This window comes from Tursiops truncatus, chromosome 1 (assembly GCF_011762595.2).
Source record: "Tursiops truncatus isolate mTurTru1 chromosome 1, mTurTru1.mat.Y, whole genome shotgun sequence".
NCBI classification, from domain to species: domain Eukaryota; kingdom Metazoa; phylum Chordata; class Mammalia; order Artiodactyla; family Delphinidae; genus Tursiops; species Tursiops truncatus.
The window spans coordinates 133,537,167-133,552,922 of record NC_047034.1 but is presented as its reverse complement, the minus strand read 5'-3'; the positions used below and the strand labels follow the sequence as shown (position 1 = coordinate 133,552,922).

The 15,756-nt window shown below is 41.5% G+C and overlaps 1 protein-coding gene across 15 annotated transcripts in view; it reads left to right on the top strand.

The window, feature by feature from the left end:
* Positions 1-15,756, top strand: part of FGGY (FGGY carbohydrate kinase domain containing) — a 433,125-nt gene that overhangs the window by 299,966 nt on the left and 117,403 nt on the right. For 14 of the 15 annotated variants that reach the window (XR_012324582.1, XM_073789205.1, XM_073789186.1 and 11 more), the window contains one exon: positions 5,367-5,514. The exons of the other annotated variant lie outside the window; for it this stretch is intronic. Coding sequence is in view for 13 of the 14 variants with exons in the window: in XM_073789205.1 (XP_073645306.1) it covers positions 5,367-5,514 (148 nt within the window). In the remaining variant the exon portion in view is untranslated. The remainder of the gene's footprint in view (positions 1-5,366; positions 5,515-15,756) is intronic. 15 annotated transcript variants of the gene reach the window in all.

The following is a 15,756-nucleotide window of genomic DNA, read 5'->3' as shown; positions in this document are numbered from 1 at the left end:
CAGGATAAACGGTAAATTCTTGATGTCTCTTGGATGAGAAATGTTTTTCTAGATAGACGTAAGCTGGGTATTACAATGCCTTTCTTTGGCTTCTGTTTTACAGGCAAGGATAAGAAAGTGTTCAGGGCACTGGGGTCCTCTCAAGAAGACTGAGGGCTGTGCTGACTTAGGAAATCAGTTCTTCATTTTCTGCCTCTCGGCAGATTCACTGTAGCCCAGCATAGTGCCTGGCACATGGGTGGAAGTGCAGGGTGGGGTGTCACAAGATGCTTATTCCTTTTCTCTGCCCCCTTCTGTGGGGTATACCAGCACGCCTGGAAGGTTGTGTCCATATGCCTCCAGAGATCTACTCTTTTGGCAGCTGTACTACAATGAGAGGGAGAGGTAAAAATAATCTCTAACAGTCCATGCGGGATCAATATTCATATATTCTACACTTCAGTAACCGTGTTGAGCACCTGGTGGGATGCATAAGATGTGACTCTTTCCCAAAAGGAATTCAGATTCCAGCAATGGATACAGATAAAATTAAGAGGCAATTATCATACAGTGGAGGAAGGGCCATTCATTCATTTGATGGCTACTCTTGGGTGGTTCTGTGTGCCAAGTTCTCTGCTAGATTCTGAATGTATACTGGTAATGGTCTGCCTTCATGAAGCTTAAAGTCCAGAGAAGGCCATAGGCAGTTAACAAGTAAATGAACCCATAAATAAGTCTATGGCGACCAAACATGATATGAAAGAAACTAACAGAGTACGATGATAGAATATCAGGGAAACCCCATTTAGATGAGGTGGTCAGGGAAGCCCTAGCTGATGGAAGCACAGTTAAGATCTGAAGGATATAAATGAGTTAACCATGTGAAGAGCAGAAGGGAAGAACACTAAAGGTTACCAAAGGGGAGAGGTTACTAAAGGGGAAAGGGGGGTCGGAGGGATAAATAAGGAGTTCGGGATTAGCAGATACAAACTACTAGATATAAATAGATAAACGATAAGGTCCTACTGTGTGTGTATATATATATATATATATCTGAATCACTTTGCTGTATATCGGGAACTAACGCAACATTGTAAATCAACTATATTCAATTAAAAATAAAAAGATGAGTCTAGAACAGTGATAGCCGTAGGCAGGTAAAGAAGATAAGGAAGAGAATTCTAGGCAAGAGGGCGAAGGATAGGCAAACATTCAGAGGTTAAGACCTGCATATTTTGAAAAATTAGAAGTAGTTTAGTGTCACGAGAGCATGATGTGTACAGTGGTGAGGAGGGATGCAGAGTGGAAGGCATGTCTGTAATGTGGTACAATGCAGGGAGAGCTAGATAATGAAGAACATTATGCCAAACAAGGAAGCTTATACTTTATCTTGAGGACAGTGGGGAGGAATCACTGAAGGTTTTAGCTAGGTATGGAGTCATCATCAGAGTTGCATTTTAGACGAACCACCCAGGAAGGAGTGCAGAAAACCTAGTTGGAGGGGGCACAATTTCAAGGCAGGAGATAAGTTAGAGGGCCAGTCCTCTAATCCAGACATTTGAAGAGGGCCTGCATAAAGTAGTAGCAGTTATGAGGGAGAAAAGCGTGCTGGTTAGAGGAATATTTAAAATAATAAATTGACAGAACCTGGTCCAAAATTAAATTTGGAAACTGAGGGAAGGAGAGGAATCGAAAATGATACCCACTCTGACTCTGCCCCCAAAATGGTTGCCTGAGCAGCCACTTAAATGAGTTTGCCTTTGGTCAAACCAAGGAGCATAGAAAGAAGAGTGAGTATATCAGAAAAGATGATGTGTGTCATAGTAGACATTTTTTAATTGAGGTCCGTTTGGGCATCCAGGAGGAAGCATTTGATGAGTGCTTGGATATTTGACATGGAACTCATCATAGAGAAATGAGCAGGAGATAAGGGCATATATTTGGAAGTCTGCAGCAATAGCTAGTTAACTGGAGCCCTGAAAGGAAGATGGGATCATCCAAGGGTATAGAAAGAATGAGAAGGGGGCCAAGGACAGGTCTCTGGGAGTCTTCATATACTTAAGGGACAAAGAGAGGAAGAGAACCAGCTAGAAAACCAAAAGAGTATTGTCGCCTGGAAACAAGGGGAGGAAAACAAATTAGTAAGAAGTGGCCAAGTGGTACAAAATGCAAAAGACAGTTCAGGTAACATAAAGGCGAATAATGGTCCATTGGAGACAGCAACAAAGCGGGGATTTCTCCTCATGGTGGAGCCAGTCTCAGCAGAATGGGGCAGGCAGAATACCTATTGCAGTGGGTCAAGGAGGAACTGGAGGTAGTGTGGAAGCTTCTTTTCCAAGACTTTCTCTTACTCCTAGAAAAGGCACAAATTCTTCTGTTAGACCATGTGTTCTGATTTGGGGTTTGAAAGTACGGTCACCATACTTTGGGGCATCCTGTGAATCCAAAGAATTAAATGGTTTATGGAGAAGGAAAGTAGAGATTCCAGGGGTGTGGTATGCATTGAAGATTGTGAGCCATGAAGTCTGAAAAAAATCTTCCCTGACTCTAGAAGTGCATTTCCTGTGATGGAAAACAAGAAGGAACTATTTATTGATCAGCTATCATTTTATAGTACTCAGGACTCCATATTTAATCTTCATAGCAGCCTATAAGGTAAAAGTATTAACCCTGATAGCAAAAAGTAAACTAGCTTGGAGAGGTTTAGTGTACCTGGTCAGCCACCTGGTATACAGTGAAGTCGCTTTGTGATTCTTGAAACTGTATTTTCTTCTTCATACACAACAGGACTAGGAAAGCAAGGATTTCTCTCTCTAAGAGAGGATAAATGAGTCTGGAGTTCATGAAAAAGAGGGAGACCTATCACTAGGAACAGTTAATATGTGATTCCCGAGCTGGAAGAGGGCAGACCGCCATTTGAGAAAGAATTGATAAAACATACAAACTGAAACAAAGTCAAAACCAAAAAAGGCACCATGCAAGGTTAAAATTATGTGAATAATGATGTGCATTTGTTATTTTAATGTTTTCCAAGTGCATTTCATTTTGAATGATATACTCAGATAGCGCACATGGTAAGGGATAATTGAAAAAACGTGCAGAAGAATGGCTGCATTCAAAGAATAAACATACAGCTGCGAGGAGGTTAGGAGTCAAAGGGGTAAGCGTATGCCCCGTCCCCCAGGGATCTCATTAGTGCACGAGTGACCGTATATGTAGAGGCTAAATGAATCTCACTGTTTGCAAAGACCCACAGTAAATGAGACAATGACAAATCAATAGTAATTAGGCCGACAGGTTCTTATTGACCCAGATGTCTGAAACCAAATGCCCTGCTCTGAGATTCCTTGAGAGACAAAAGATTTATAGACATGTGCTTCTTCTTTTTTTTAATCCCTTTACTCTAAGTGCAGTGATGCTCTTCTGAAGTTCAGTGTTGCTAGAATTAGTGCAGACTCTTGACTTCTGGCTGGAAAGGATGTTCTTGTGGCCATCGTTGGCCATGTGACTGTGTTGGACCAGGAGCAGAGAGAGCTGGGAGATAGAAAACCAGGGTGTGATCGTATTCTCCCCACATATGTGGTTCTGGCCCTACCTTCCATGGAGACCTCAGAGGATCCTTTCTTAACACTATCATAGAATCATTCTAAAACAGAGTTTGAATGTAGGGCTTTGACAAATAATTCCTGGCTGGGGATACAGAATCACAGAGAGGGTTTAACTTTGGACTCCGTCACATGTCTACACGCCTTACTCATCCCCTCTGTAAAGGGGTGTTAGCGGTACTTGGCTCACTGGGCTATGTTTGAAGGCCAGAGGAGCAAGGAGCAGCAGTTGATGTTACTCTGGTCAGTGAGCCTTTTCCCAAGAAGATCTTCATCTTCTAATATGATGTAGGGCCGAAGATTTTTACAGACGGGAATGAGGAGTCAGGGCAAGAAGCAAGGAGAGTGCCTGGTAGGCTGGACTGCCCTTGCCTCCGCCCAGCACACTTCTCACACTTACACACGTGTGCACACACACATTCTCACACTTACACACACACACGCACTCACATAGAACAGTTTTGTTTTTCTATATTTTCTATCTTGGAGTTCCACATAAAGTTTTTATTTAATAGGTGTTTGAAAACCACTACTCGTTTGTTTCTTTCTTTACACTTAGTTTAGAAAACTTTTAGGAATTTCATGGGATCCGGAGGGACACTCACAGTGTCACAAAACTAGAACTAGAAATCGCTGAGCTGCACTCCTAAAACATTTTAAATGTAAATAATAAATATTATCTTATGTATCTTAGATATCAACCTCCCTTGGTCATTGATCTCCTATACTTTTTTCCTACCATTATTCAAGCCATGTTTAAGGCTGTGGTTCCAAGGACACCAGTGGGAAGTGGCATGGGATGCCAACCCACTTTCTTCTAGAATTGTCAGTTCAAGAGAAGGAAGCACCTTTAAAGAGGGGAAGGGTAACGAACTTTTGTGTCATGCAGTGAGATTTCACCCAGTGAGGTATTTTATACCCATTATATGCATGGGAAAACTGAAGCTCAGAGAGGTTAAGTCACTGGCCCATTTTACCCAGCTAGGACAGGTAGAACCAGCATCTGAATGCAGGACTGCCTTGACTCCCAAGCCCATCATCTCTGTCTCCCTCTCAGGTAAATAGACTGAGAGAATGAGAAAGGTCATCTGGCTCCCTCATTCTACATGTGAAGAAACGAAGGCTTAAAGAGAGAAAGAACTAGTGCAATGTCATTTGGTAGGTTTAGGTTGGAAACCAAGCCTTCTAACTCCTGATCCTAACTGCATTCACTCCATCATATCACTGCCCTTAGCAAACTCCTATCCTGAGTCGGGGAACCATCTCCATTCACCATCATATTATTATTATAATTAAGAATACTGATTTTTAAAAATCCTTGACATATGTCCAGTAGTGTACATTTTGCAAAATCCTGTATCTTCATCTACATAGTCTCCTTTGATCTTCACAAAACCCTATGAGGTCAGTTGGGCAGGGATTATGATGGTTGTTTTTACAGATGCAAAGAGAGTGGTTCAGAAAGTTTGAATAACTTCCTCACAGTAGTGGTTACACACCTACAATGGAGTAAAGCCATTCTTGGATCTGGTCTTCTGAGTCCAAACCTTTCCACCTTCCACCAGGACAGGCCTCCAATCCTTGACGAGAGTACAGCGTGATATGAGAGTGTGGTTTGCTGATTTCTATGGGTTGGGGTGGTTTTTGTGCTGAAGCTTTTGGGACCCTGCTTACTTTCTGGATTTGATATGGGAGTACAAATGATTTCTTTCTACAGAGCAATTTGCTCCCTGACCCTACCCACCCACCCCCTTTTAAAAACAAAATCCACTTCTCTTCCAGATGCCAGAGTATATATGCATATTTGAACAGTCACCTGGATCTGATTAAGAAGACTCAGCCCGTGGGTTTCCTCACTGTTGATTTACATGTTTGGCCAGATTTCCATGGCAACCGGTCTCCCTTAGCAGATCTGACACTAAAGGGCATGGTAAGTAACAGTCAGTCCTTGCACGAAGGTGAAGGCGGGCCAAAGGGCTACAGAGTTTGAAAGAAGCAAAGTGAGGAGAAGGCAAAAGAGGAAAAATAAACAAAGCCGGCCAACAGCCCACTGGCTTCTTGCAGATGCATTGCTGTTGGGAAGGCTCTTGCCGCTCCTCAGGATGATCTGCTGGAAGTTCTCATTGTTTCTGAGCCACCCTTGAGAGCGTTCGAAGCAGGATTTCTTACATGTAGCTACTGCTGCCTCTTTGTCCCACGGAGCGGCTGGAGGTCGCGAGCCCCTGCCTATGTAATCTTTGTATTTACATCAGTTTGAAGAGTCATGTTCTCCATCTCCATCTCCAGGCTGCCGGGTGAGTAAGTGGTAAATGTTACGACCTATGGTCTAGCTTACCGCAGCCACCCGTCTGCCTAGGCCCTGAGTCAGGGCTGCTCAGAATGCATGCCAACATTATTAGGGTTTCAGATAAACTTTGGTAGAAGTAAAATAAAATTAATAACTTACGTTGGTGGTGAAATTCAGCTCTTAGTGACCTTCAGAGTCACTTCTAGTGCAGATATTTGGGGCCGGAGGGGCCAGGATGACCTTGGTGGAAGAGCTCACAATCACCTAAGCTAAGAGGTAACATCCTGATGGCCAGGTGAAACCGGTTGCCTAAGAATAGCTTAGACACAGAGAATTGTGTTTGAGGATGGATGAATTTACCTCACAACACTGGAAGGAGAAGATGACCTAGATAAGATAGAAGGAAGGAAATTCTGGGCTAAAAATTTTCCCCAGGGCTTCCCTGGTGGTGCAGTGGTTGAGAATCCGCCTGCCGATGCAGGGGACACGGGTTCATGGCCCGGTCCGGGAGGATCCCACATGCCGCGGAGCGACTGGGCCCGTGAGCCATGGCCGCTGAGCCTGCGCGTCCGGAGCCTGTGCTTCGCAACGGGAGAGGCCACAACAGTGAGAAGCTTGCGTAACGCAAAAAAAAAAAAAAATTTCCCCCAAATCTCTCTTTTTTTAAAATTTTTATTTTATATTGGAGTATAGTTGATTTACAATGCTGTGTTAGTTTCAGGTATACAACAAAGTGATTCAGTTATACATATACATATATCTATTCTTTTTCAGATTCTTTTCCCATTTAGGTTATTACAGAATATTGAGTAGAGTTCCCTGTGCTGTACAGTAGGTCCTTGCTGATTATTTTATATATAGTAGTGTGTATGTGTTAATCCCAACCTCCTATCTTGCCTCCCCCGTACCTTTCCCCTTTGGTAACCATAAGCTTGTCTTCCAAGTCTGTGAGTCTGTTTGTTTTGTAAATAACTTCATTTGTATCATTTTTGTAGATTCCACATATAAGTGATATTGTATGATATTTGTCTTTCTCTTTTCAACTTACTTCACATAGTATGATAATCTCTAGGTCCATCCATGTTGCTGCAAATGGCGTTATTTCATTCTTTTTATGGCTGAGTAATATTCCATCGTATATATATAACACATCTTCTTTCTCCATTCATCTGTTGATGGGCGTTTAGGTTGCTTCCATGTCCTGGCTATTGTAAATAGTGCTGCAGTGAACATTGGCGTGCATGTATCTTTTCTAATTACGGTTTTCTCTAGGTATATACCATATATATCATATGGTAGTTCTATTTTTAGTTTTTTAAGGAACCTCCGTACTGTTCTCCATAGTGGCTATATCAATTTACATTCCCACCAAAAGTGTAGGAGGGTCCCCTTTTCTCCACACCCTCTCCAGCATTTATTGTTTGTAGACTTTTTGATGAAGGCCATTCTGACTGGTATGCAGTGATATCTCATTGCAGTTTCAATTTGCATTTCTCTAATAATTAGCAATGTTGGCATCTTTTCACATGCTTTTTGCACATCTGTATGTCTTCTTTGGAGAAATGTCTATTTAGATGTTCTGCCCACTTTTTGATTGTGTTGTTTGTTTTTTTGATATTGAGCTGCATGAGCTGTTTGTATATTTTGGTGATTAATCCATTGAAGGTTGCTTTGTTTGCAAGTACTTTCTCCCATTCCATAGGTTGTCTTTTTGTTTTGTTTATGGCTTCCTTTGCTGTGCAAAAGCTTTTAAGTTTAATTAGGTCCCATTTATTTATTTTTGTTTTTATTTTCACTACTCTAGGAGGTGGATCCAGAAAGATATTGCTGTGATTTATGTCAAAGGGTGTTCTGCCTAAGTTTTCCACTAAGAGTTTTACAGTGTCTGGCATTACATTTAGGTCTTTAATACATTTTGAGTTTATTTTTGTGTATGGTGTTAGGGAGTGTTCTAATTTCATTCTTTTACATGTAACTGTCCAGATTCCCCAGCACCACTTATTGAAGAGATTGTCTTCTCTCCATTGTATATTCTTGCCTTCTTTCTCATAGATTAATTGACCACAGGTGTGTGAGTTTATTTCTGGGCTTTCTATCCTGTTCCATTGATCTATATTTCTGTTTTTGTGCCAGTACCACACTGTTTTGGTGACTGTAGCTTTGTAGTATAGCCTGATTCCTCCAGCTCTGTTCTTCTTTCTCAAGATTATTTTGGCTATTCAGAGTCTTTTATGTTTCTATACACATTTAAAATTTTTTTGTTCTAGTTCTCTGAAAACTGCCGTTGGTAATTTGATGGGGATTGCATTAAATATGTAGAGTGCCTTGGGTAGTATAGTCATTTGGACAATACTGATTCTTCCAGTCCAAGAACATGGTATATCTTTCTATCTGTTTATGTCATCTTTGATTTCTTTCATCAGCATCTTATAGTTTTCAGAGTACAGGTCTTTTGCCTCCTTAAGTAGGTTTATTCCTAAGTATTTTATTGTTTTTGATATGATGATAAATGGGATTGTTTCCTTAATTTCTCTTTCTGATGTTTCATTGTTGTATAAAAATACAACAGATTTTTGTGTATATTAAGTTTGTATCCTGCAACTTTACCAAATTCACTGATGAGCTCTAAGTAGTTTTATCATAGCCTCTTTAGGATTTTCTATGTATAGTATCATGTCATCTTCAGACAGTGACTGTTTTACTTCTTTTTCAGTGTTGATTCCTTTTATTTCTTTTTCTTCTCTGATTACCATTGTTAGGACTTCCAAAACTATGTTGAATAAAAGTGACGAGAGTGCACATCCTTATCTTTTTCCTGATCTTAGAGGAAATGCTTTCAGCTTTTCACTGTTGAGTATGATGTTAGCTGTGAGTTTGTCATATATGGCCTTATTATGTTGAGGTAGGTTCCTTCTATGCCCATTTTCTGGAGAGTTTTTATCCTAAATTGGTATTGAATTTTGATGAAAGATTTTTTTGCATCTATTGAGATGCTCATATGGTTTTTATTCTTCATTTTGTTGATGTGGTGTATCGCACTGACTGATTTGTGGATATTGAAAAACTCCTTGCATCTCTGGGATAAATCCCACTTGATCATGGTGTATGGTCCTTTCAGTGTATTGTTGGATTTGGTTTGCTAGTATTTTGTTGAGGATTTTTGCATCTATGTTCAAATCTCTTTCCCTCAGTCCAATTTTGGATAACATCAAAATAATCACCCTGAATCTATTTATCATGTTACGCTTTTGCCAGAACCTACAATGTGACTACTTTTTCCAACATTCATTCACAAAATGTGTATTTGGTGCTTACTTTGTAGCAAGTACTGCTGAAGTATAATCCTTACATTCATGGAGCATATTTCAAGGGAGGGAGGTGCTTGATAAAATGTTAAGTTAAAAAAATACGTAACATCTAGAATGTCAAGAAAATCCCAGTAGGGCAAGAACCATATGTGATTTTTTCTTTGGGCTCCTGAAATATTTCTCTGAGCACATACTAAGTGCTTAATATGTACTTATTGACAATTGATAGTCAACATGGAGATAATAAGAGGTCATCTGTTGGCTTAGAAAAAATATACATGTGAACAATTTGCTAATTCTAAATGAATTAGATTGCTACTGACTTGTACTATCCCTATGATCAGTAGCTAAAACCAGTCATAATGTCCGGGTAAATGAAGATAAGAAGTTTCCATTTTATTATAATTATGAGTGCCTTTGTTCATCGATGAATTAACTAATTATTTTAACAAATACAGGCCCTGTTATAGTTGGTGGGGGATATAAGTAACTGGACACAACTCCAGCTTTCAGGAGCATTAGTGTTTTGGTGGGGTCGGGGAAGAGAGGCAGGCAGAATATATAAACAAGCAATGGGGATACAGGGTCAAACTCCAGGTGCCACTCACTGCCCAGCACTCCTTAGACGTGTGGTAGATGATAACCTAACATGGTCTCAGCACTCAGATAGGAGGCTTCAAATAGGAGGTGACATTGACACTGTGTGAAATAGGGAACGGGGTCTGGGACCAAGGGAATCATAGTATGTGCAGTGCTCTAGAGGGAGGAGAGCATGGCGTGTGAATGTTCACGATTTTTTTTATATCATTGTCTAACCAGTGATAGATTGCATTTAGCATTTTATCTAGGTAATTAAAAAAAGGCCTTCTCAGAGAATGACTGGCCACTCCCTGTTCTCCTTCTGCTTCAGCAGCATCACACTCTCCCAGTTCTTTTCTCTCCCCTCGTTCTCTCACCCTTGTTAGACATTCATCCATTCAGAAAATGCTGATGGGTCACCTACTATGTGCAGGCCTATGCCAAGCTGAGGGCACACCAAGAAGAAAAGAAACTGTACCTGTTCCAAGTTCACATGAAAATGGGGGAAATAATATTGTACATGTGCGAGAGTGTGCATATGTGTGTATGTACATAATGTATGATCCCTGTAATGCAGACATCTATACAAGCCGAAGGAGGTGCTCAGTAAATATCTGATTTTGAATTATTTTTTTAGGTGGCATTTGGGCAGCAAACCCTGATGCAGCCTTTCTCTGCGTCACTTGAAAATACCTGTGAAGATAAAAAAAAATAAAAAGCGTAAACTCATTCTGACTTTAACAATTAAGATGACTTTCAACTAGGAAAACTAGAATTGACAATCTCAGAGAGAATCTGGGAAGATCTTCCAGAATCTAAAAGACTGAATGTAACTTGTTTGATAATCATAATATCTGACATGAAAACAAAATAAACCACCAGCCTTGCAAAAGTTGGGACCTCTCCACTTTCCGGTCCCTAGCTTAAAAATGCAAGGTCCCTTTAAGCCTAAAAACAGAGCAGTCATCCCTCTCCTCTGCTGCTGATGGTTAAGGTTTTTTGTTCTGTTTTGTTTTGCTTTTTGGAAGCAGCCAGTGAGTTTAATTTCCCAGAACTCCTCCGCAACCCGGACCTTATCTTCCCTTTCACTTCAATCCATTAGAAAACTGCCAACCCAAGTAGACAACTGGGCTGGAAGTCTGATTTAGAATGAATGGTGATGCACTGCAGTTCTAAGGACCCTGAATCAAAGTCTGTTAAAGGGGCAGAGATAGGGAAACCCTGTGAATTTGAAGGAGGGGTGTAGTTTTGCATGTCTACCCTCTGTCCTAGGATTAGAAAGCAGGGCAGTGGTGATCCACCTCCGGGCAACAGAGGTACACAAAATAAAGACTGCTGAACTCTGGGAACTGGCAACTAGCTATAGATCTAAAGAGGCAAATCCAAGTTACAGTTAGCGGGGCTGAGAGTAAATTGTGTACTGTATGCTGGGAAACACTGAATATGTATAGCGCTCTTGTTAAAATGAATTTAAAAGGTAATAAAGTGAGTCCATTAGGAAAAACATGTTGCACACAAAGAAAAAGAAATATCATTTTGAACACTTAAGGGAAAGGCCTCTTAAAAATTACTTACTACTGAAACCAAAAGAAAATATTTTAAAACTCCTTTGCATATTCAATAGGATTTTTTTTTTAAAGCACATCTCTATGAAAGAGAGCAGAAACTTATTAGGAAAAAAAATGAGTTCAGATGGAAAGGCAATGGAATGAGGGGAGAAAAAGGAAATGATAAAGACAGCTAAAAATACAAAAGCAGAATTAAAACTTGCATTGAAGGTTTTAATGCAAAACACATAATTTTTCCTGAAGAAAAGATCAGAGCTGTCATAAGACATAGTATATATTTTAAATTTTTTAGAAAAAATTTTGATGTAGGGGCTATGGCTTCTTTTCTTTTTAATTTCAACAGTGCTTAGGTCAAAGATAGGCACTGAATAATTGCCTATGGTTAAGCAGTTAGTTCAGTCTTCACTTGTCAAGTGAGGAATGAACAGTGATCTGTTCAAGGTCACAACACCGAGAAATAGCAGAGCTTAGATGAAAACAGGAATCCCGACTTTTAGGATGCACACTCATGAGCCTCCCTTAGCTCATACCTCTGGACTTCACGGAATGCACTGACTGTAAAACGTGAGTCCCCACAGTTCCATCATGCCTGGTTTCACACTGAACCACACTCCGCAGCCCGGTCCCTGCTCCCCTGTCTTGACCACCAGCCTTCTCACTCGTTCTCCCATTTTTCCCCTTACCCTGATTCTTGGATTTAAGCTCTGACCCTGTCTCTTCTCAGTAATAGTTCTCTTTTTCTTTCCACCCTCACTGACTCAGATTTCAAAAGGAATCACCACTCCTGGTTTGACCTGGCTCTAAACCCTTCCGCTTTAGGTGCCTACCCTTATAAGTAGGAACAGGGCATACCCCAGGAATCCTTCCATTAGGCTCGATAGAATCATTTTCTTTTGTCTGGTAAGAGTTGGCTCCCTGCCATGTCCCTAGCTGTTTCATTTCTCCATTGGTGATGCATATGTTGACCTGCAGCACTGGGCTAAAAAGAGGTGGCGGTTATGGGGTGGGCAACTTAATAGTATGCTTAGACCAAGTAGCCGGCAATGTAAATATTTCTCCTTGCCACTTGATAAATGAGGCACGGAGAGGTAAGGGCTGTACATATGATGTTTGAAAGAAGCAGAGGCTTGGGTAATAGCAATCAGTCACAAGACAGTTAACACCAGTGATTCTACGTTCTTTACAAACGAAACAAAACAATGCTTTTTAAAGAAATATGACGTGGTCACACATAAAGAGATGAAGCTAAATACCAGGAATGGTTGCATGTTTCAGAGAGTTCGTGTATGTGTGATTGTTCTTATTCTGAATGGTTGGTTAGATAACTTTTACTCTAGTGAATCAGTAAAGTGAGCCCAGGATTTGAAGCCAGACCTGTATTGGCATCCTGGCTTGAAAATGTGCCAGTTGTGTGACCTCTGAGGTTAGCTCTGTGAGGTCTGTCTGCTCATCAGTAAGCAGGTGCGGCACAGGCTTCCTTGCAGGGTCGTTGTCCGAATCGAATGGAGAGACTGTCACACAGCAGACAGACAGCAACAGCAGCTGCTTTTGAATCTGTAGCTTCTGCTGAGTGGCCCTTACTTGCACGTTTACAAGATGGCCTTTGAACCCCGGGCAGCCAATCATGAGCCGCCCACCTTAGTCCCAGGACCAGTGGGGCCTTCCAGTCACGGAGGTCACCAGCCATGAGCAATCCGCTAGAGAGGCTGAACAATCACTTGGTCCATCACAGGAACCAAGTTTCATACAGGTGTAGAGATTAGTCTTCTCTACTTAAGTATTTAAGTCTTTGGCCCTCAGTTTCCTCAGCAACACAGTAAGCAGCTCAACTCTGGTATACCTTACAAAAAAGCTAGAGCTGGAGGAGTTGTGAAAGAGTCCTTGCCTCCTTGTATACATGACCAGTTTTTATTCTCAAATTAATATGACCTCTTTGTTATGGTGGTGTTTTTTGAAAAGTTCTGTTCCTGAAATGCCCACTCAAAGAAATAAATTACCTCAGAGATATATCAGGCCGTGAGAACACACCATATTCACCAATTGGTTGAAACGTGTTTTTCCTGCTTCACTTTGCAAGTACAACACTACCCAGAACGGAAAGTTATTTTCTGGTTCTTTGAAGAGCTGTGATTTCTAACATAAGGCCATATGCCGCTCAAACTGCTAGAGAGGTTGAGTGCTGTTCCAAGCGTTCTTCAAAGCAAGTACAAAGCAACGTGCATGTGGAAAACTGGGAGAGAGTCAGGAAAGAAGCGTTAAGAGATCTTAGCCAGTTCCCAGAGTGACTCCCAGCTAGAGACAGGCATCACTAAACAGAGTCAGACGCGGTGGAGTCAGCGACTCGGATGAGTATTTGCAAGAGCTCAGGAGAAGTCAGGGGCTGAATCCCTGTGGCTTCCTCCGGTGGGGAGATGCATGATGGAGCTGGAAGCTCATGGGCCAATTAAGCAGCCTCTGAGTGATATATTTTAAGCCTTGGAAACACATGGACTCTTTGATACGAGTTTGTTGATGTTTCTGTTATGATATAATGCTGTTTTATGTACCATGTTTTACATATTGTTTTTCCCTATGAAAAATTGAATCCTATAATGAAGCTTAATTTCCTCAGTATCGTTTAACTGGTTTTGGATAATGTATTTTTTTATTGAAGCAACTAATTTACCGGCTGGTATTGTGATTTGTAATATGTGCTGTTTTTTCAGGGACCGTGATGTACCAAACACCATGGTAGATGCTTTCCAAGCATCATCACCAACTTCCCTTATAACCCTGCAAGACAGTGTAGTTACTGCATTGAAAGGAATGGAGAATCTGAGGGTCAGAGAGTCTAAGTAATTTACTCAGAGGAGAAAAGAACAGAACTGGTAGTAGAACCCAGTCAGTTCAAACCGAGGTCACTGACATTCTCTGAGAGGAAAAAAATGAAAAACTAGATCTTTATATTTTTGGCATTCCTTCGGCTCTGTTTTCAATATGTCTGAAATATTTCTCCCTCATTTTAGTGATTTTTTTAAAAATGATTTTGCATTACAGAATCAGACTTTTCTTTCTTAGTGCTTTTTATCTTCGTTGTATACACCAAACAACAAATAAAACTGGGGGTGAGAGGGGTGGTGTGGACTGTGGACAGGAACCCTTCCCAAGGTAGTGTATAATGACAAAAGACTGAGGAGTGGGACTTCCATGGCAGTCCAGTGGTTAAGACTTCACCTTCCAGTGCAGGGGGTGTGGGTTCGATCCCTGGTCAGAGAGCTAAGATCCCACATGCCTCGTGGCCAAAAAACCAAAAAAAACCAGAAGCAATATTGTAACATTCAATAAAGACTTTTATAAAATGGTCCACATCAAAAAAACTCTTTAAGAGCTTCCCTGGCGGCGCAGTGGTTGAGAGTCCGCCTGCCGATGCAGGGGACATGGGTTCATGCCCCCGTCCAGGAAGGTCCCACATGCCGCGGAGCGGCTGGGCCCGTGAGCCATGGCCACCGGGCCTGCGCGTCCGGAGACTGTGCCCCGCAACGGGAGAGGCCACAACAGTGAGAGGCCTGCGTACCGCAAAAAGAAAAAAAAAAAAAAAAAACTCTTTAAAAGGAAGACTGAGGAGCGAATCAGGTGGAAATCTGCCAGGAAGACCCCAGGAGATAAATAATGAGAAAGAATTAAGGCAAGAGCACCAAGGATGGTATCCAAGTTGGTGTGTAAGTCCAAGACAGGGTTAGATGACGGCAAGTGTGGACCAGGACGGTTGACCAAAACAGCCTTGGTTACACTGGTGCAAACGTGTGTTAAAATGACTTAGATTTAGAGCATCAGAAGCAATGCAGACAAAAGCGTGAAGTGCCTGGTACATCTGGAAAACAGCAAATGGACCCGTGTTAAATGGTGTAGAGTTCACCAATAGAATAAAGTTGTGAGGGAGAATGTCAGTCCATCATGCAGTCGTCGTATGTATATTAGTTGTCTGTTTCTGCTATAATAAAATACCACAAACTTAGAGGCTTAAATTTATTATCTCACCGTTCTGTAGGTCAGAAGCCCAAGCTGGCTCAACTGGTTTCTCTGCCCCTGCTTTCACAAGACCAGAACCAGGGGCTTTTATCTGGAGGCTCTGGGAATAATCTGCTATCAAGCTTCCTCAAGTTGTTGGCCAAATTCAGCTCCGTGCAGTTGTAGGACAGAGGTGCCTGTTTCCTGGCTGTCAGCCAGGGATCCTCAGCTTCGAGAGGCCACCCACATTCCTTGGCTTACTGCCCCCTTCCTCCATGTTCAAAGCCAGCAGTGGTGGATCAGGTCCTTCCCATGCTTTGAATCTCTCTGATTTCCACTTCTACCTCATCTCTCCTGCTTTATTCTTCTGCCGTATCTCTTGACTGACTCTTTTGTCTTCCTCTTCTGCTTTTAAGAGTTTATGTGATTACATTGTGCCCAAC